Below are 22,572 nucleotides of genomic sequence, written 5' to 3' on the forward strand. Positions count from 1 at the left end.
TAATTTAAGAATGCTCTGCAGGATTTATTCCAACTCGGGATCCTAATTCCTAAAATGCCACAATACATTTAGTTTATGAATTGTAAAAGGAAGAGAGGGGAGGACTTGAGGTGGATATGATGGATCCCTGGGTGAGATTATCAAGGAATATATAATGTTTAAAAATGTTCATCAAATGTTCATCACTCTGCCCACTTAAAGCCAAGAGAGGGCCTCCACTTCATATGAGGTAGAAATGATGATTCCCCAGGAATCCTTAAACACACTTCCTCATTTTATTTAGATAAATGCAGGTTTGTTGTTGACAATCATGACTTAGGACAGGAGGAGAGTGTCAGGATTCCGTGTCTCATTTCCAAGTCTGTTCTGAGTCACTGTTGAAGTAGGAGAAAGAATCATGTGCGTTTCTGTGTGCTAGGGGAAAGCAGCCCGTGCCACACAGTATGGCTTTCTGCTTCATACTAAGGAAGACAAAAAACAAGATCAATTCAGACACAAACAATTTAAGTCAATGAAAACAATTTTTCATTCTTTCAACATTTTAGAATTTTGATCAGAAATAAAATCCCTGGCTTCTAAAAACACCTATTGGAATACCATAGCTTTCCTTGGGAATGTATAAGGAAAACCTGTTTTTCCTGATGTTAAGGTAGAATACATGCAAATAAGGGGGTTCAGCAGGAGGGCAGTGGGTTGAAGTCAGTGAGGATGAAAATGACCAGAATGATGCACTCTGTGTGTGTGTGTGTGTGTGTGTGTGTGTGTGTGTGTGTGTGTGTGTGTGTGTATATACATGAACTTGTCAGTGAGTCATAACCTTAAAGAATACTTACAGAAGTAAAAGGAAAATAACTGTGACTTAACTCATATTTTCAGAAGTTCTGAAAGACTAAGTTGAAAGTAATTTTCACTTTTTATTATATTCACTTTGAATTCATTATTCCCTCATATATACATGAATTCCTGAACATTTTTTACTTTAAAAATGCCCTCTGGTTAAAGCCACTGTGTATCTAACATTAATATTGAGTAATTGATTGCCAGATTAGTTTCCGAGAACATATTCTAGTTGGCTGCACTGTCATTCACTTTATTAATCCTTATTAATTGCTGAGCTGCAGACTCTACTCTGATTGATTTTTTTTTTCATTTTAGAACTGATTTTCTCTTGCATAGCACACAAATTAGATTGCCTGAGAGTCACCCTCCCAGAGTGTTTAGAGAGGGCGGAGGACAGTTTTTATTGTCAACGGTGCCCATGCGAGTTACACAGCTGCCATGGGAAGCCTGCCGCAGTTCATCATTTTATAGTGCTTCACTTAAATGCATGGCGCCTATTAATAAGGACATGAAATAGCTACAGTTAAATGTCACTTTCATAAATATATTCACAAATAAGAGGGTGTCATAAAATGCTGCGGAGAAACTGCACACACACAGAGGTCATATTTAAATTATCTTCCTGGTTAGGAGTTGTCCTTAAACACGGCGTTTTCTTCCTCAGGCAAGGGAGCGCTACCAGCAGGGCAATGGCGGAGTAACTGAACGGACCAGACTCCTCTCTGAGGTACATATCAGCTCTCAGGGGCTCACCTGTCAGCTGAGCCCCACCCCGCAGAGCCAGCCACTGCCTGCATGCTGCTGATTTCAATGCGAGTCGCTCCCAACTTCCACTCATCGACTTTAGAAGTTCGCTAACATGTGAACCAATAATCCTTCTCTTGGTTCTTTAAGACGCCTGAGGTTGCTGGATTAAATTAATCATAAAACTTGCTGGTTTTATCAGCACACTGATAACCTTCCTAATCTCTATTTAAAATAGTAGTTAATAATAGAAGAGCGGGCCAAGCACCACCAGAGGAGCCTGTAGCCAATTGTAATGTGAGTCTTCAAGAGATAAAGCTGTTGGCAGTGATTGCTGTCAGTAGTGTGTGTGATCCAGTGTGGCTCCATCTACAGTCGAGATAACTTGCAACCTCTTCATTTGGGAACTTCTAAAGTATTTGAGTGTCACCTCATTCGATTTCATGATCTTACAGAAGGAGAAAGACCTGTTACATATTCTCATTTTCATTATGAGACTAAGATCTCAGACCATCTGTGGCTACAAAGCACCACTGTCTTCCCACGCTTTACTGCTTGGCCAGTAAGAAATTAAGTTTCTCTTATAACGAGTATTTCAGAAATATGTATTTTACAATATAGCATTAGAAATATTTAGGCTCTAGCCCTTGAGTGTTTCTAGGCAGATAGAGCATTCCTCGGAAGGAAAGCGCTCACTAATGTGGGGTAAATGAGCATTTGAAGGGCGTCCGGGGACCACTTAGTCCTCTGGAGTCGGTGGTTGTCCCCAGTTGTGATGTTTCAGGTGCCTGCAAGAAATTAATTTGCTTCACCTTGATGAGCACTTTATTCCCTGGGAAGGTTTTACTCAGTAGCCTAATAGAAACACAGCCTACTAAGTTACAGTCATGACAGCGTAGCCCTGGATTATGTAAACACATTCTCAAAGGATAGAGATTATATTTCCTATATCACTTTAGAGATGATGCTGCTGGCACAGGGTTCTCCCAGGACAGGCTGCAGCAGTATAACCTTGAGATCAAGTGCAGATTCATCCATGTCAGCACTTAGGCCTCTTAGAGTTCAGAGTTCCTGGGCTGGAGAGTGCAACAGAGTATTTTCAGATCTCGCCATATGGTCTAAGCATTTCCTTCCTGGCCTCAAATTCAGGAAAGGATGGTCTTGTAATAACTATACTATTAAGAAAGAGCCCTAGAAAGCCAGAGCACGGTTCTGGTAGCATTGTGTTGGCTAATAACTAATAGTTAGAGAGCGGCATGGTAAATGCTAGTGATAATTGCACAGTTTGAGGGCTTCGCACTGCAAACAACTTGATTTTCATTCTATAATATCGCAGCATGAGGAAGTTAATGTGAAAGCAATTTGCTGGTGTTTTACAAGCAGGTTTTAAAAACCGAAAAGCTTTGTGTATCCGTATATATTGTCTTTTATTTGAATTATGTTCACAATATTTTTAATGTTTTATTTCCTTGTATCTGCATTGATTTTTCTCAATACAGCATTCAAAAAAATTCAGGGTTCATTAAAATTCAGTATTCATAGGTTTTTGTTTTTTTTCCAATGAAAGGTTACAGAAGAATTAGAAAAGGTAAAGCAAGAAATGGAAGAGAAGGGCAGCAGCATGACGGACGGCAGTGAGTATGCCTTCAACAGGCAGGGGCTGAGGCCCGGAGCTGCGGCCAGCCTGGGCGCTGTGGGTCGGAGCAATGTGGGACAGTGTGGCTCAGCCAATAAGAGGTGCTTGGCTCGTCAACCTGGCGACCTCAGTTTTGTCTCAGATCCCACGACAGAAGAAGAAAACCAACTCCTGAAATCTATTCCCCGAGGTCTATACACTCACACACACAGAGATAATATATAAACAAGTAATCTATTTTTACTTGTTTTAAGACAAATAATTGGTACAAAAATGTCTGGTCATCAGAATATTTTGTTCATTATAAATCAACTGAGAAAAAAATTTTTAATCTAATTTAGATTTTATTAATTCAAAGTAACTCAGAAGAATAGAGTGAGAAATATTTATGTATTTTTCCTGTAACTGTTTAAAAATATATTATTATGTTTTCACCATTTATATACAAATGATCTTAAAAATACCCCAGATGACACCAGGCCAATGATGTGATGACATTTGGGGTTTCTCCCCTCCTAGCAGGAAGCCCTGTCTGAGCTGGGTTCAAACAGAGAATTCATCTCTCAGCAATTATCCTCCATTACGAACCATCCAGTTTGACCAGGCTAGTGGTCATCACCTCTGGCTTGTATTTCAGAAAGATCATCCAGGGTTCTAATGCTCTGCACACAGCCTGGCAATCTAAAGTGGGATGTGGGGATTTTCTTGCAGTGTCTCAATGGGTTCATTATTTGGATCTCAAATGCATCTTTCTTTCCTCTCTAGCTATTCTATTCTCTGTTCCTGTAGACAAACCTGTGTTGAACACATCCTTAAATACCCACTTAGCACTTCTTTTCCTAGAAAAGTTAGAAAATTTAGCCTCAGTACATCAAACATTGAACCAGTTCCCATCCTAAAACTCTCAGGTGTTTAAAATACCACCGCAAAGCTGTGTGAATGTCAGCAAGTCATTGGCTGTGTTTTAACCCTATTTCTGGCTTAAGACAAACCGAGGAAAATGTCAGGCAATTCCCTGACAAACTGATACTCGGAAGGAACGTTTTCATTTCGTGCTGTTTCTCTTCTCCAGCTCCTTTGGTGAAGATTAAGCAGAGCTTAACCAAGCTGAAGCAAGAAACTGTTCAGATGGACATTAGAATCGGTGTGGTGGAGCACACGCTACTTCAGTCAAAACTCAAGGAGAAGTGCAACATGACCAGGGACATGCATGCAGCTGTCACCCCAGAGTCAGCAATTGGCTTCTATTAAACACGTGGGCTTCCATGCTTCTGATTATTTCGTTTTTATATCAAATGATTTTTTAATGTTGCATTGATTTCCAAACACAATTTATACTTCTTCAAGCATATTCAGTGGGTATTTTTGCACATGTGTTAATATCATGGTGATTATGATGGCCAAAGCCTGTACAATGAATATAGTATTTAATAAAGTACTTAAAATTATCATGTTCAGAGAAGTGTTCACTGGCATTACCAATGGCATACTGCTGCCTGGTGGCTCATTAGTATTTTTTGTCTAAGTGACACATGGATCATGTGTATCCTGTGACCCTCTGGACTACTGACAGAGGACTGGTACCTCTGAGGATGCCCAGAGCTGGTACCATTCTACAGTGACCACTAGTACTTACATATTAGAGAAGCTAAGAATAGGAGTTAGAGTTCTTCGTAGGAAGCCAAACTTTCTTGCCTCATCTCTAGAGTTGATATTACCACCTCCTTAACTGTAAAAACAAGAAAGTTCAGTATCCACGTTAACAGGTGAAATCTAGTATTTGAAATAGTAGCTCTGCCATATTTGGCTCAGCTACTGTAACGAGGGAAACGATGCCTATGCCTGTGTCTGCAACCTATGCATTCACATGGAGTCAGCTCTGCAAACATGGTTCTGTAGAAGCCACCATGATGAATCCCATGGTCACCCTCTGGTAGTGACAGTCCTTTATTAGGCACCCTACTCAGCAATTTTTCTAGACTATGATTTCTAAGTCAGCCACATAAGCATTATTGAAGAGTAGCTTTTCTGGGCTGGGGGTCTGGGTCAGTTAGCACAGTTCTTGTCTGACAGGCAGGCTCTGGATTTGATCCTCAGCACTATAGAAACAAGTTGGTGATGCACACCTATGATGTAGCTCTCCAGGTGAAGCAGGGGACTGAAGTTCAAACTCATGGACCGGCAAGATGACTCAGTGGGTAAAGGCTCTTGCTACTAAGTCTAATAACTGGGGTTTTATCCCCAGCTCCAGTGGTTTGTACACATGTGTACACCTAGACACAAGTGTGCACACATAGACACACACACACAATAGGTAGGTAGATAGACAGAGAGACAGACAGATACCCTTCATTAGTTTGAAGAAGTAAAAATCACTTCATAGTAAATTTTGACTTAAAAATGCTTACGTTTATTTTTATGTTTAGGAAAAACATATTAAAATATAATTTTAAATCCTAGTACCTTTCTTCCCTAAATTTTTCTTTTTCTTGGCTCTTACTTTCTAGATATATAACACATTTATACACAGACACCTTTGGTGTTCACTAAAACTCCCAATTAGTTTAGATAAGAGAAAAGTTGATTTCTATCATAAACTACCACCCAAGACAATGGCAGTCAATACAATGGCAAGTAAGACAGTTCATTTAATCTATAAAAGGGAGTAATCCACAGTGGGATGATAGGCAATATGGAGCTCCTCTGCTGTGCTCAGTGCAATAGCCAAATAGAAAATGTGAAACAACTTCTTTGCCTAGGTTCTGTTGTAGCTGTGGATGCCAGAGGTCAACATGTGTCATTTTTGAGATAAGGTTTCTCACATGGATGTCACCAATAGCTTCATTGACCAGCGAGTTCTAGGGATCTCCCTCCCTCCTCCTCTATCTCCCAGTGCTGGGTTCGCAAGCACATTTGACCACAGCAGGCTTTGTAGTGGGTGCTGGGGATCTTCCTACTGCACGGCAAGCCGTTTACCTACAGAACCACCCCCCTTCCCCATTCCCTAATTATATGCTCTGCAAGGGTCTAGAGCATTGGTTCTCAACCTGTGAGTCAGGCCCCCATTTGAAGGTCACCTAAGACCATTGGAAAACAACAGATACTTACAGTCTGTAACAATAGCAAAATTATAGTTACAAAGTAGCAATGAAAATAATCTTACAGTTGGGGGTTACTACAACATGAGGGACTGTACTAAAGGATCACAGCATTGGGAAGGTGGAGAACCACTGGTCTAGAGGCAGGGACTACCCAACTACAAGTCTGTGCAATGCCTAGAATTCAAACATTGATATCTAAATTATCTTCTTAGAATTTTTTTAAACAAATGAAACCAACGCATTCCTTTTAGAGAACTGATTCCTAAACTGGGAAGGAAAGTATATATGTACCAAAAATGTCTGGCTCTGCCATAAAGTACTCAAAGTATGTTGGGGAAATATCCAATGAACAGCCAGATACAGAGACAAGTTGAGCATCATAATAATGAACTGTATAACCACAGGCCCATATAGATACGACTCCTTACAATAGGATGTCTGATGTGTGACAACGTGGATGCTGCACTTAGAAAAACACCAGCTGCAGGTACCATGCTAGCTAATTGGAGGGAGAATCATCAGTGAATGCCGAAACGACTAGGGGGAAGCTCGATGAGAAATGGGGTGACTGCATGGTTTCATTGTAGAAAAAGTAACCCACAAAGAGAGAAAACTGTCAATATACACTGGAAAATCCGGTACATACCACTTACATTAAGTTGATCAAAGTTAACATCACCAGTCTTGGACAACTACCGTTTACCACCTGAAGAGGGCACACAGTTGTTGGTCATACTGGAGATGCATAGCCTGAATATAATAACAAAATGACAGCCACGTCCCAGTTGAGAGGCTTGTACAAACAGCCTGTGTGCTTCAAAAGTGACTAGATGAGGTACAAGGACCAAGGAATTGTCCCTGACTATAGGGGAGAGCAGAAGCATGACACCTGAACACAGCACTGCTCTAGATTGGACCCTGGATCAGTAAGGAGATGTAGACTGGTGCTACAAAGTACATTTTAGCACAAAAGGAAAAGGTTGGGTAAGGTCTATACTTTAGAAAATTGCATCTTAATTTCTTAAGTTGGTTTTGAGCCGTGGTAATTGAAAAGAATTTATGTAAAATAGTACACATAATGATTTAGCCATAAAAGGGCATCATGCCAGCAGTGTAAATGGTTCAGGAGACGACTATGTGTGTATTGGGGGGAGGGGGAGCTAGAGTTGTATATAGAAAGATGAAAGTGATAAGTCATGACATAATAGTTCAATCCTGATTACCTTGATTGGATTCTGGCCCACATACAACATGTTCCATTACTATGTACAACTAGCATGTTAATTTAAAAACCTAACAGGCAGTATGGTTTTTGGATGCTATTTCTCAAGTCTCTACCAAGCAGGTGCCTAAGATTATGCTAAATTTAAAAGAATCACCATGACATAATATTGTTAACTAGTCATTAAAAGCTTTCACTAAAAAAAAAAACAATAGAAATTATGATAAATTGTTACCATATTGAGAATCTGGGAAACAGATATGTAGAAATCTGTTGAACTGTTGCAGCTCTCCTGTAAGTCTAAAGTAATAGTTCATACAGGTGACATGCAACTGGGCAGCCTCTCCCCCGAATATACCATTCATTTATTAGAACAATATGATCTTCCGTTGAGATGCTGTAGTTCACCGATAAAACAAAGTTATAATTGTATTCACTGATCAAATTGAACAAATTCTCAATCAATCCAAACAAGGTTTCTCCACCTCCCCCTTTCCCTTTCCCTTAAATTTGCAAGCAGTGCTTAGGTTTTTACTTTTGTGGTTTGTTTTTTAAGAGTATCAGAACCTCTGTTGGAAGGGTTCACAGAGAACATGCCCATGCAAATAGGTATGAGAACCCTATGTCATCTGGTGCTATGCCCCATCCCTTCACGGGTTTCAAGAGAGCCTGTGTGAGAACACGAGACGCCTGTGGATTTGGCTCAGAGCTCCCAGCATGGATGATGAGCAGGCACTCTGTGCTCCCTGAACACAACACAGTATGAAGATGTAGGCTTCCAGATGATCCACTGGCCATCCTAAAATTGGGCCAGACGCTGTTCTTAAAATTTGTGTACAAGTAAGAAAGGTCTTGAGAGGACTAAGAGTGTAGCTCAGTGGCAGAATGCAAGGTTATCATGCAGAAGGCAATCTGTTGAGGTCCTAGCTACAACCCCCGTTAATATGTTTTATATATTTAAAACAATGTTACAATAGAATTTTAGAAGGTGGAATTGTGTGACCCTGTTTGTGAAATTACAGTGATTATAGCTTCATTTTTTTCCAACTTAATGTGTCTAACAACTACAAACCTTAAACTGCTTATTCTTAAATTAGAAATTTACTCTGTTAAATAAATAAGAATGATTTGAATTCACATTTTTATAGGCTGTTTTATAGAATTTAAAATGCAAGAGGGAGAGCAATGGCCACCTCATATTAACAGATCTAAGTAATGCCTCGAGCATTAGAATCCTGTAATTGTGTAATTTTAATTCAGGCACAAAATTCTAATCTGATTTATGGTTCCACTCTTAGCACCTTGTTTCAACCCAGAGTGTCCCCTTTATTATCTGTCCGTGCCCTACGTAGTACACTAACACTTTCAAACTGGCCATCAAACTGCCTCCGTCAGCCATCATCTGCCCAAACTGTTGCTCTGGGCTCTTGGATGGCTTCAAGGTCCTGTGCATAGTCTCTGGGCTCTTGGATGGCTTCAAGGTCCTATGCATAAACCCTTTTGTATAACTCGGAAGTTACTTCATGGCTGCTACTCTCCTGCCCTGCAAAATATTCTCTGTGCTAACAGCTGGGAAACTCTCCATTGCCTGGGCATCAAAATCAAGTGGACAGCTTAATAAAAATACCTATGTGCCCCACCCCCACCCCTATCCAGAACTAAGCTACTTACAATTGGCAGGGGCAGGGAAGGGATGGCTGGTTTGCATGAGAATGGCCTCATTAGGCTCCTGCTTTTGACTGCTTGGTCCTGTGGGTAGAGATGTTTGAGAAGGAGTAGAAGTGTGATCTTGTTGCATGTGGTTTGTCACTGGTGGTGAGCTTTGAGGTTTTAAAGGCCTATACCGCTCCAGTTGGCTCTCCCGCCGCCATCTCCTGTTGGTTCTAAGCTCCTAGCTACTGTTCCAGTGCCATGCCTGCCTGCTGCTGCCCTGCTTCCTGCCATGATGGTCTACTCACCCTCTGGAACTGTAAGACCCAGTAAACTCTTCTGTAACTTGCCTTGGTTATGGTATCTCTTCACAGAAATAGAAAAGTAACTAAGACAGAGGGAGAAAATCGGTTTTCTTCAAAGACATGACCCTTGAGAAACATAGGTCTACCATGTTCCAGATAGCCACACACCAAAAAGTTTGGGCTTCAGGCTCAATGGATTGAAAAAGAAAATAAATTGATAGGGTAAGGAGGCTGGATCTAAAGAGAGGTAGGAGGAGTGATTTTGATAAAAATACATTGTATGAAATTCTTGAAGATTAATAAAAATTTTAAATGCCTAAGCACTAAGTCCCCTTCTCGAGTTTTACCCCATAGACATGGGTGTTTTGTTTTATTATGTTTTAATTGTGGGAGGGTTATCAGGGATTTAAAAATGCTAATGTTGATATTCAGTTATCTACAGAATCACCCATCTGAAGATCTCCCCCTCGCCCCCCCATGTACAAGTAAGCAAAACATTTCAGTGTGAAGAGATTTGTTTTGTTTGTTTGTTTTTTGGATTTTTTTAAGACAGGGTTTCTCTGTGTAGCCATGGCTGTCCTGGAACTCACTCTGTAGACCAGGCTGGCCTAGAACTCAGAAACTCGCCTACCTCTGCCTCCCAAGTGCTGGGATTAAAGGCGGGCACCACCACACCCGGCGTGAAGAGATTTCTTTAAAGAGAACTTAAACTCATTTTTCTTCTCGAGTAGCTTATGAAATGCTAAGGCCCCATCTAATAAGTACCATAGATTAAATTAATACACAATGTTAAAAGAAACTCAAGAGAAATGAAAAGAACCACCTTTAGAAAACCGTTTGTCACCATCTTCACTGTTGTGAAGAAGTTCTCCCAGCTAGGCCTTCCTAGAAGAATTTCAGGTCCACAGCTCCTCCTACTCACCCGGTGTCCACCACACCCCTTATCAAGACCATGCATCCTGTTTCCACACATGCCCCTGGGTGACCTTCTCTAGCTCCTCTCAAAGGCTTGTGCATGGAAGAACCCTGGCCCACAAGTCCAGCCAACCAGATCCCAGTTCCAGGTGTGTTAGTAAGAATATATTCACAATATTCCTGGCACCAAATATGTGGAGTTGTCCACACCAACAGCCAGTTTCTTCCATCTTGCACATGTCCCCTTGCCCTTCTGACGAGTTGTGACTCAGCATAAAGGCCCTGGTCAGAACAATGAATGCTCTTGGTCTTCTCTGTCAGAGCCATGAGCCAAGGAACCTTCTATTGTTTGTCAGTTATCCAGACTGTCACTCTGTTACCCAAACTGTGAAGTTCACCAGATAGAACATCAGAGAGGGTGGGAAGCCCTGGTTGTCCTCATGGCTAACCCCCACCTGAAAACCTCAGCACCCCTTCATTTAGGGTTTTCTTCTTTTCTTTTCTTTTCTTTTCTTTTCTTTTCCTTTTCTTTTCTCTTCTCTTCTTTTCTTTCTTTCTTTTTTTTTTTTGAGGGATTTCATCATGTAGCCATGAAAACCTCAAAGTTCTAGGAAACTGCAAACTATTTGGAAACTCTGTGCCAACCGTTACAGCCAAAGGTCAGACTTATTTCTTCCTATGTCACAATTTCTCGGCTAAGAATTTCCTGTGTGGCTTTTGAGTCACCGTTCATCCTGGGTTTTCTCCGGTAAGGTGATAGAGTTATATTTTCCCTCCTGTCCAGTCGCTTTTCTTTTACCTTCTGTAAAATCTTCTGCAGGGTATGCTACCCATGAATCCCAATGTGCTAGTAAAAGTACAAAGTTGTTCATACAGCCACCGGTAGTGCTGGGATATTCTAAAACCTCCTAGTGCTAGACGTGCATGGTTGTGAATCTCCTGCCAGTGTGGGCATCAGCTTGTGGTAGGCTTCTAGAGTCAGCTCCTACCACCTCTGAAGTCAGTTGTTTGATATTCGGAAATTTTGAGAGCTAGGTAACTGTTGATAACTTCCCACCAGCCCATTGTGAGTGTTTACACCACAGGAATAGAAAAATCACTACAGATCAGACCGTTAGACAAACAGCCAGTTTACTCACATGCCGCTGACAACAGCAGTTTAATGTTCTGCATCGAGATAAGCAACAGTATTTTAAGGTACGTAGTTAAGGTACATTATTATCATATTGCTAGTTGAATTAGGCCAGATTTGTAAATTATTCTTCAAAAAAATCAGTCTACATAAAGCCACTCTGTGTGTCAAATGTGTATCCCCTGAACCATTTTATTGATACTATCCCATGGCCCTTTCTAAATATCACCTTTTACTGCTTCTCAAATCAATAGGCTAAGGCAGCCCAGGCATCTTGCTACAAGGTAGATTCAAAGATCATGCTTGTACAACTGAAATAATGTAGAATGCACAGCTAGTCCAATTATTTGACTATAAAAAAGCTAATTTAGCTCACTGCATCATTGATCCATTTAATTGTACAGCAGCTTCCTATTGATAACAGGAAATAGCCCGACCCAACTGTGCTGAAAATGGAAATGGCCGGTTTTCCATAACCATAAATTTAAATAAGGATTCTACCTTATGTGTGGAAACTAAAAAGCAAAAATCATAACCAAGGTTTGTTCAATATTTCTTATTTTTACTGATCTGTTTGTCTTGCATACTTTCTGGACTTTGTAAGTCATTAAATGTTAGCCTCTGTTTGAGCTCATGACTTAGTGTTTTATTTCGGATAGCTACTGTGATGAATCTAAGCTATCATATTCATTCTGCCCTTGGGAAGCATTCAGCAATCCCTCAGTATCGCAGAGGATGCTGGTGACCTAGAAAAACTACTTTCTGTGGTATTTCTAAGAAGCCTCTTGGTTCAGGCGGCTCCTGTTCACTACACATATGTAGTGTGGGTCAACGAACATTTGACAGATAACCACTTGTTTTGCTGCAGTGTGAGATATTAAGGGAGCCAAATGCAAATGAGGTGTAATCGCTTCCTTTACCAGCTCACAGTCCAGTGGGAAAGATACACACACACACACACACACACACACACATAAACACACACACACATACACACACACACACACACACATACACACACACACACACAAACACACACACACACACACACACAGAGTTAAAATGCTTATAACAGTAAGTTTTATGATAGACAAACAAACTTTAGTGAGAAAAATCATTCTAACTTTGAGAAAACAAAGGATATTCATAAGAGTAGAACTGAAAGACGATAGGAATCCAATATCAAGGAAAATAGCCAGGCAGATAGCAAGAGATGAAATTATGAAGTTGTGAGTGGACATCATGGGGTCACAGGGCTGGGTGTTGACAGAACACTGAAAAAAAAAAAGATAAAACAGAGAGACTTGTAAGAAAAGTAACCCGGCAGAAAAGGTTTACATAGAAAATTGACACAAGATATTAAATTATGATAAAATGATAAAGTTACATATGGCAGAACATTGTTGAACAGATATGTAGAATTGAGGCTTCTAGAAGTTTTCAAATGGAAGAAGCTAAGAAGTGCCAGGATATAGAACCTGGATGAGGGAAGATGCAAGATTAGAAACAGTGGTGAGTTCTCTGCACTGTGCTAAATATATTATTGTTATGCTTCAGAATTCAAATGTCCTTTGGAAAGCTGTGTGTTAAATGCCTGGCCCTCAAATTAACAAGAGGGCTCCATGGAGTAAGAGTGCTTGCTGCCAAGCCTGATAACCCGAGGACAGTCCCTAGGACCTGAATGGTCAAAGGAAAGAGCCAACTCCTCAGACCTCTAAACAGTGGCACAAGTTGACCCCCAACACAAACACATACACACTAGAGGTGGAGGAGAGAAGAAAGGGGGGGTAGGTGGAGACAAAGACAGATATATAGGAAAGCTTGGTCTGAACCTGACACCTCAGTGGGAGGTGTTAGAGCTCTGGAAGGTGAGACCTGGCTAGAGATGAAAGTGTGTTGGTGGTAAGCCTCTGAAGTTAGCCCTGACACCTCTCTCTCTCTCTCTCTCTCTCTCTCTCTCTCTCTCTCTCTCTCTCTCTCTCTCTCTCTGTGTGTGTGTGTGTGTGTGTGTGTGTGTGTGTGTGCGTGTGCGTGTGTGTGTGTGTGTGTGTGTGTGTGTGTGTCTGTTTATGTGTATGCCTGTGTCTCTGTGAGTGTGTCTTTCTGTGTGTCTCTCTGTCTGCCTCTTGTGCCCCCTCTATTCTCTCTCCCTCTCTCCCTCTCTTCCTCTCTTCCTCTCTTTCAATGGCACAGTGAGGCTTTATCTAGGATCCCTTCTTCCTCATTATCATACCCAGTCATATCCAAGACTCAGACAAGAGAACAACCACAGATCTCTAAAACAAAGTACAATTTTTTTTTTTTGGTATAAGTTGTTTTTCTCAGGTACTTCTTAAAAAATATAATCATGAAAAGCTGACTGACACATCTATGGTGTCACGTTTTATTGTGTAACTAAAGGGGTGTTATTTCCATTCACACATATGAAAATGAGATCCAGAGTAGCTAAAACAAAGGATGTAAGCCCATCATGTCTTGTATATGATATAGGAGGACACAAATAACTCAAATTGCTTATGATGTCAAAATATTTCTCAAGTTACAATTACCTTTGATTGAGTGTATACTGTTTTATAAGGACCTTTATATGTATATCAAACCATCACAACAGTCTTAACAGAAAAAAAAAAAACTAGAAATGTCAAAATTATAAAATTTTCCCACACAGAAAATGCAGAGGGATTGGGGATGGGAGAGAGGAATGAAGAATCCTATCCATCATGACTGTCCAGGGGCATTCACTGAGAAGGACGGGGGGGGGGGGGCTTTTAGAACAGAGGAGTGACTATCCTTGCATTCTGTATACACTACCATTGACTCTTCTCACATAAAACCCACAGCACAGGGAGTTCTACAGAGAAGGGACTGTATTTTGTGTGATAAGAGAGACCCAACTCAATGTGAATGCTGTTGAAGTTCATTGGAAGAATCTGCAGGGGTATGAAAATTTGAGTCAAGGAACGACAAACCAGGGATCAGAGTAGGCCTGATACAAAATGCCAGAGTTCGAGGTAATACCAGCATGCAGAATGAAAGTCAGAGATGCGGCCTCCCCAGGCCCAATGCTGGGTGTGGGGGTGGAGGGGGAATCGAAAGTAAGAAGGGATACAAGAGTGGGTATGATTCCCCCATTATCAAACGGCGCATGCCCCTCAGAAACCCCATATCAGCATGAGCTTTCCAGATGACACAGCCGGCCTAAAAATGCTACGTTAGTAATATTCTGACCTCTTGGTTTAAATAGATGCTATTTGGTCAAATCTCACTGGGACTGACTCCAGCACACACGAGTTACCCATGAGCAATTACGAAGCACACATTTGAAAGTGCTGGTGGTAACTGACTCTGGCGGGGTTTAGCCAGCCTTTATGACTTAGAACAGAGTCAAGGCTAGAGACAAGCTTTTTCTACCTTGGAACTGCATCTTGAGCTGAGAGTGAAAACTGCTCTAAAATGCACAGGACCACGGGCTGAGAATCCCTGCTCTGAAGGATTGCTCAGAGGAAAGAGAGGGCTGGATCTAAGAGACAAAGCGGGGACAATGTTGCTTCCTAAATCACCTGTGTCATCTCCCCTCATGTCCTAGGTATCACATTATTCTTAGCTTTGCCTTGAACGGAGCTTCAAAAGGAAAACCCCTTCCCTGTAAAACAAGAGCAGCCCTGCCCTATCCCAGGGAGTTGCATGGGAAAATGGAGTAGCCGTCCCTGCGACTGTGTTCCTTGGAACCACCCCCCCAATGCTGGAGCCCTGGTCCCCCTTCCCTGAGGTTACACATCTTACTCATTGTGGTTTATTAAGCCTTTGATCTTATCATCAAACAGAAGCAGGGTTGAGTGAACTGGGTGAGGGTGATTTCATCTGGTGGGAGAAAAAGGGAAAGAATCAAGCCGTTGGTTTCCCAATCAGCTTTTACCGGACGGGACGTTGGAAAGGTGTTCTTTGTCTCTGCCCTTTCGTGGTGGAGAAAATTGAGGCAATCAGGGGAACTGAAATGCCTTCTTCAGTTTCCTTCCTGTTGCTGAGTGTTCAGGAATATCTCATGGAGGCAAAGAAGCAAGACGATGAATCATTTGATGCTACTTATTCTAATATTGGAGCACACCAGTTCCCCAGAATCCCCCGAGAGAGGTCTGTGGCTTAGCAGTTCTACTTCAGCGTGGCCATCGCACCTTGCCCCTTATTAGACGCAGCTTGGTGTTCATGACGAGAGCGGTAATCATGAGTTTCTGCTCCACAGACCCACCTTTCCTATCAACTAGCTTGTATGGGTTATCTAAGAAACCCACATGGCCTTCAGAGCCTGTTTCCATTACACACAGTAGCTCTCTTAGAGCTAAGGGATCCAGGATAACTGAGAAGCCATGGAGAAGCTAAGTGTTTCTGAAACCGCATCCGTTGTCTTCCACTCCGAAGAAAGTGACAGGCTTTGGCAGGATGGCTTGGAAGCTGTCCACGTTGTCTCTGGTCAGGTGCAGCTCGGGGGAATAAGTCAGAACATCCGGTACATTTTGCGCCACCCAGGTGCTCACTGATAATCAGCTTCCCATGCCATCCTCTCTCCACCACCACAGGACATATAGGTTCCCAAGAAGTCCACTTCAGCTTATTACGCATGTGGTTGCACAGGCACTTACACACTAATATTCAGAAGAGGAAAATTTCCCTTTAGCATCCAGACCTAGTAAACACTGTACTTCAGCCCTCCCGGCTCCCTACTGTTTCCTGGAAACGAAAACAGTTGCGATTCTGAGTACTAAACACGGTGAAAGTGGATCTTACAAATGCCTTACCTGCTTTACTCTCTGGCGTTCTCTGCCTGGTACTGTAGGCGTTTAAGTGGAACCCAGGGAATTCTCACTTGCCTACTTCACTCTGAGCGCAGCCAGAGCTGCCAGATAAACAGACCCCACTTAGCCAGCCACTGAAGTAAAAGGTAGAGCAATAGATTATTTTCCTATTATGTTTCCCTCGAACTCTCACAAGAAACATAGATAGTATCAGGCTCCTGAGACCATCCACAGACCGTGGATCTGTCCCCAGGAAAGAAACATATTCTGGTAGGAATTGAGCTTTGCACTGGTCCTTTGGTATGTCCTAAATGTTCCAGGTTTGAGAAAAATCCCTCCCTTCCTGTCTCAGTTCCATGTGAACCAGCTGAATATAGATTTTGGTTTACCCCGAGAGACTTTTAGACAGGGTCTCACTACATAGCCCAGGCTAGCCTGGAACTTGCTATGTAAATCAGACTTCCCTTAAACTCACAGAGATATGCCTGCCTCTGGCTCCCCAGTGCTGGGATTAAAGGCATGCGACCACCATGACTGACTCTAAATATACTTTCTGATTATGCTGAATGCTGCTCTTGGCATATTGGCATCCTTAAGTTTTTAATTCATAATGCATTATATATATATCTATTATACTGTGTGTGTGTGTGTGTGTGTGTGTGTGTGTAGAGAGAGAGAGAGACATGTATGATTGCTGTATATCAAAGTAAAAATGTACCTATGTTAGTGGTTTGTACATTTATAATGATTTCATTGAAGGCAGAAACTTCTGGACTAATCTAGTAGGCCTTCTTTCACAACATCTCAAATTTCTTTATAGTTTGAGAAAATATTCTGGATAGACATCAATAATAATCTTAATCTTTAACTGACGTTCTGCTGAACATCTTTGTGAAATAAAGTTACTCGCTGAGCCATGAGATGCGTGAGGCCCGTTCTGTATTTGTGCTGAAGTCACTGACATGATTTCCTGAGGACAGAACTGATGCTCCTGCTCAAGGACACACAGTCATTTCAGGTGGCATCAGAGAAAAGTAACTCCCCAGCCTGGAAGACCTGGCTCTTCCCGGGACTGGTGCATCCACCAGAATGGAGCGAGAATTTATTTTAAAAAAAAATGTCTGCTGTGTGAATTAACTCTGAAGTTCCCAGCAGTTCATCTGTAAGAAACTAAACCAGAATATTAAAAATGCATATGCACTCAAAACCTCGGAAAAGTTCATAGATGTGGACTGAGACACTTAAAGCAGTTGTTAAGATAGTCTACAGCAAAAATGGTCTCGGTTTATACGTGCTCCTTTAGCTTAGTAATTCTACAACCCGAGTTTATCAAGAACTTCAGGCCTGAGGAGCTCAAATAACATTTGACACATCTGTCATTAATAGTTGCCACCACACCCTCTAAGGGTGTGGATGTGGGTCTCTATCTTCGCATTTCAGTTGGATACGTGGCACAAAAAAGCAGTGTGGTGTGTGTGTGTGTGTGTGTGTGTGTGTATGTGCATGTGAATGCATGTGTCTTAAAAAATTCTATGCCTGCTTGGTTTTATCACTGTGTCACCCATGTCTGACTCGAGTTGCTCTCCCTTATAAGAGAAAATGCTGACATAAAATGAAGAGGAGACTGTCATTTCAGCCTGATGTCCCCAGAGTGGGAGTCTGATCAAAATAATAAGCTCAAAGCCCCAAGCTATGATAAAGAGAGGTTGACTAAAGAAACATTGTGTATTCGCCCGGATACTAAGATGTCTTTGAAAACATTAAAAATACAGACATGTAGTGCTATTCGGTGGCATTAAAACCTAAACCACACCTGCAAAGCCAGTTTAGTAATTCAAGCAGGGACCACCCAGGAGCTGGGCTTTCAGATTTGATTTCTGTTGTAATCATTGGACATGATCTTGAGTGTCCTGGTACCAATTTTAACAATTCTGACATGTCACAGTCTTTCATTCGGAAGAATCTCTGAGTTTTCTGGTTTTTGTTATGTTGCTTTTTTTTTTTTTTAACAAGCCAAAGGCACCTGACACTAGCAATCCCTGGAAAGACTACGAGAAGTGTCCTGCATGATAAATCTCTGCTTGTTCAATCCTTACCACTAGTGTAGCAGGGCACCACAGCTTCCTAAAAACTAGTGTTGTGCTTGTAAGAACTTGACTTCACTAATGGGAGCATCACAAAAGTGTTGCAGTGGTGTTTGTCACTGGAAAAATTTAGAAACAAAGCAAGGGATCATGAAGAAAAAGCTGCTTGGGTAGAATGTTATCCATCTATGCAATGGGTAGAATGTTATCCATCCATATGATGGAATATAAGTCAGCTATAAAAACAAGGTGAACATGATATTTTAAAACAATAAAGACTGGCCCCCAGGATAGCCACTGGCTCTTAATATCTTTCTGTCCTCTTTCACAATGATCCCCGGGCCTTAAATGCTTGAGTTGTATTGTAGATGTATCAGTTGGGACTGGGTTCAACAAATCTGCATTTTGGCCAGTTATGGTTTTTCTTTGTTCTGACCTCCCTCTGTTGCAAAGAAATGGCTTGGTAAGAGGCAAGAAACTATGCTTATCTATGGATAATAAGAACCAGTATTTAGAATGTAATTAGGGATTATGTTGGTTTAGTAAAGTGATTCTCTTCCATGACTTTAGTAGCCTTGGGTTGCTGGCTCATTTCCAGTAGCAGGCATAAGTTCCCTCTTGTTAAGAAGGCCAATTAGAGAGATGTTTGTTACCACGAAGGTGTGTGTACCCTACTGAACCCTTAGGATGGTATCGTCACGTTGATTGTTGCTGTGGTTTATAAGCATCATAGCTGGATACAACTATTGGTTGCTTTCATGCTTTGAAAGCTTGCATGGTGTCTTCTGGAACCAGCATTACCAGTCATCAAGGAAGAGGCTTTCAGATTAGCTCCAGCTCAAGTCCTCTGGGCCCTTTTCCAAAGCCAGCAACAAAGACTTAACTTTTCCCTCCGGTGCCAACCAAAAACAATCACACAATAGCACATAATAATAAAAAAATAATAAAAAACTATTCTAAAATTTATATGGAACCACAGAAGACCTAGATAGTCCAAGCAATCTTGAGCAACAAGAAGAATGCTAGCAGGATTACCATTGTACTTCGCCAGATATGTTATTATTATTGATATATGATACTAACAGCAACAAAAGCAATATGGTATTGGCATAAAAACAGACATGCAGACCGGTGGGAGAAAATAATGAGTACATATAACTATAGATATTTAATATTTGACAAATATGCTAAAACATCCTTGAGAGCAAATAAAACATCTTCAACAGAAGGTGCTGGGAAAACTGGATCCACATGCAGAGAAATGAAATTAGATCCAATCTGTATTACCTTATGCAAAAGACTGACCACACAATGGGAAACCTGAAATGCAGAAACTGCTGGAAGAAGACATAGGCAGTAGTCTACATGATGCAGGTATAGGAAAGGACTTTCTGACTGGGACTCTATTTTCACGAGGTTTGAGGTCAACAGCTGAGAAGCAGAGCCTCATAAAACTAAAACAAAGAGAGAAATAAAAAAGCGTGTGGGTCAGTGTGTGCATGTGCATGTGGGGATCAGAGGTTGATGTTAGGTGGCTTCCTTGATCTGATCATCCGCCAACCTTCTTGTGTGAGGCAGTCTTTTATTGAACCTGGAGCTCACTGGAGTTCACTGACGCTGGCTGGCAGATGAGGTCCTCAGTTCCTCCTACCCTCCCTGCTGCCCACTCAAGTACTGGGTTACAGCTCATTTTGCATAGCTAAAGAGACAATGAAGCAGGCGCAGGGGAAGCCCATGAGTGGGAGAGAATCTTTGCTAGCTACAAATATAAATATAAATATCCAGAATTTATAAAGAACTCACAAGACAAAGAGTCAAAAAATAAAATAACCCATTCAAATAGAAGGGCATCGGATCTGAAGAGAGAGTTCTCAAAAGAAGAAATTAAAATGACCAAGAATTATCTCAAAAATATTTGTTTTTACTAGCAATTAAAGAAATGTAAATCAAAACCATTTTGAGATTTCATCTTCCTCCAGTCAAAATGGCAAAGATCAACAAAGCAACCAACAAGGAATGCTAGAGAGAGTGTGGCCAACAGGGACCCCTCATTCCTGTTGGTGGGATTGAAAACTGGTGCAGCCACTCTCTCTAGAAACCAGTGTGGAGAATCCTCAAAACGTTAAAAATAAATCTACCCTATGACCTAAGTATGCCAGTCACTGGCATAGGCCCAAAGGACCCAACATCCGACTTCACAGATACTTTCTCAAGTAATGTTCATTACTCACAATAGCTGGGAACTATCTAAATGTACTTGAACCAAAGAGTGAATACTGCAAATGTGCTACATATGTGCAATAGAATATTGTTTAGCTGTAAAGAAAAATGAGATTATGGACTTTCCAGGTCAATGAATGGAACTGGCAAAGATCATATTAACTGAAGTAATTCAGAATCAAAAAGACAAACATCACATGTTCTCAATCATCAGAGGTCCCAAGGTCCAAATCTTCAGATATGATTATGTATTTCTGGAATAACTGCAGAAACCAGGGAAGTGAAGAAGGACCTTGCAGGGGGGCAGGAAGAGAGAGAGAGAGAGAGAGAGAGAGAGAGAGAGAGAGAGAGAGAGAGAGAGAGAGAGTAGCAGGACATACGTGATCTAAGAAGGAAAGGAGCTTTAACTAGGAAGAAGAAAGGAAGTCAGTGCAAAGGAAAGAGGAGTGTAAAATAACATTAAGGATGTCTGGAAAAGTCAAAAGGAACCATTACTATGAATTATCTATGTAAAAGTACCTATAATACATGTAAATGTGTGTATGCATATAGTGTAAATTAAATTTTCCCATCTATGCTGATCTTCTTGATGGATTCACATTAAGTGCTAGGGCCTATTAGCATAGCCTTTTCTATGTATTTCCTTGTGGGAATTAAATAAAGTAGGGTTCTTCTTGTTCATCCCCCTAGAAATGTCCCTTTTGATTTCAAAAGTCCCATTTTCATTTAATAGGCTGAAATTCAACAAATTCTATTTGTTGCCCTCATCCCATGCATTATTCTATAATGCTCGGGACAATTTCCCTCTTTGCTTCCAGTCACCAAGGAGTTTTGATTACTGATAGCAAATGCCTTAAATCCATCACAGTAATTACACAAATCAGTTTAAAGTTTCCCTGCTTATAATAAAGATGACTTGGACTCTATACCTTCTACCATTAAAACCACCAGCCATCGTCTTCACAGCTTCGTTTTATCTATAACTTCTTTCTCTTAGAAATACTCATACAATGATCACTCTCACAATGATCACATCCTCATAACAAATTCTTACAGTTCTTTTCTCTCCTCCTGTCCTCCATCCTCCCTCTATCTCCTAGCTTCTGGTCAGTCTCTTGTTCTCTTTACACCTGCATCTGAAGATGAGGTTGTGTTTATTTGTCCATTGTTAAGCGGTATACTCCAGCCCAGATCTTAGGGGTACCATTGTGGTTTTTATGCCTTTCCTCAGCCATGATTTTATTTATCACCTTCTGCCCTTCTGCAGTGCTCGAAACTGTGTGGAGCCATCCATGCCTGTCACAGGTGGAGAGCTATTATTATTAAAAGTGGACTCAGATCCCCGTTGGCCTCTGGCATGCATGCTTGTCTCTGGAGGATTTTTGTATTTCGTTCTAGTTTGGAGACATTTCTACATCCATTATAGATGACACAATCAAGCTCAATGCACATCACTGGGATGATTTCCTGTAGTGACCAACTATTCCATCTGCCAGGTACTGTGGGTTTCCAGAATGAAGGACTTTTGGAGGTAAATGTGAGCACTGTGAAGAAGACCAGGATATATTGCCCACTCAACCTCACCATTTCCACACATGCTGCCTATGGTACATATCCATTCCCCAAACCTGTCACCTGCACCCTTACTACAGAGCTTCCTTCCTTCCTGTGGTCCAACCCTCTGCACTTGCTCCTCAACGTGCAAGAAGGAAGTGAGAGTCTGTGCATCTCTAGGCTACTCCTTTACCAGTAGCTGAAGAGTAAGGTCATTCGAGTTCTCCAGAGTCTTTGACCTTGATTGTGAACATGGTTGATACTGGCTACAAAGCTCTCTGACACTATGTTTTCACTATTTTCCCCACAACGTTGTTACTCTCCCCCCCCCCCATGCCCGTTTCAAGTTTCCTCCAACGCTATCTTCAAATAGCCACTT

The 22,572-nt window shown here is 41.3% G+C and overlaps 1 protein-coding gene and 1 long non-coding RNA gene across 6 annotated transcripts in view; one reads left to right on the forward strand and one right to left on the reverse strand.

Moving 5' to 3' along the window:
• The window catches only part of Ift57 (intraflagellar transport 57), a 65,833-nt gene extending 60,156 nt beyond the window's left edge, over positions 1-5,677 (forward strand). The window contains exons 9-11 of the mRNA NM_028680.3: positions 1,505-1,567; positions 3,152-3,218; positions 4,293-5,677. Coding sequence (NP_082956.2) covers positions 1,505-1,567; positions 3,152-3,218; positions 4,293-4,471 — 309 coding nt within the window. The 3' untranslated portion in view covers positions 4,472-5,677. The remainder of the gene's footprint in view (positions 1-1,504; positions 1,568-3,151; positions 3,219-4,292) is intronic.
• On the reverse strand, positions 254-16,458 carry Gm15518. 5 transcript variants are annotated; one of them, XR_003951928.1, is made up of 5 exons: positions 16,339-16,458; positions 15,462-16,185; positions 10,322-12,819; positions 4,857-9,292; positions 254-461 (listed from the first exon to the last, which is right to left on the reverse strand). It is a non-coding gene; the product is annotated as a predicted gene 15518 (long non-coding RNA). The 5 variants fall into 5 exon arrangements; XR_003951927.1 differs by having other exon boundaries at positions 4,857-4,949; positions 9,215-12,819; XR_001781901.2 differs by having other exon boundaries at positions 9,215-12,819.
• Positions 16,459-22,572: the final 6,114 nt, after the last annotated feature.

This window comes from Mus musculus, chromosome 16 (assembly GCF_000001635.26).
Source record: "Mus musculus strain C57BL/6J chromosome 16, GRCm38.p6 C57BL/6J".
Classification (NCBI taxonomy): Eukaryota; Metazoa; Chordata; class Mammalia; order Rodentia; family Muridae; genus Mus; species Mus musculus.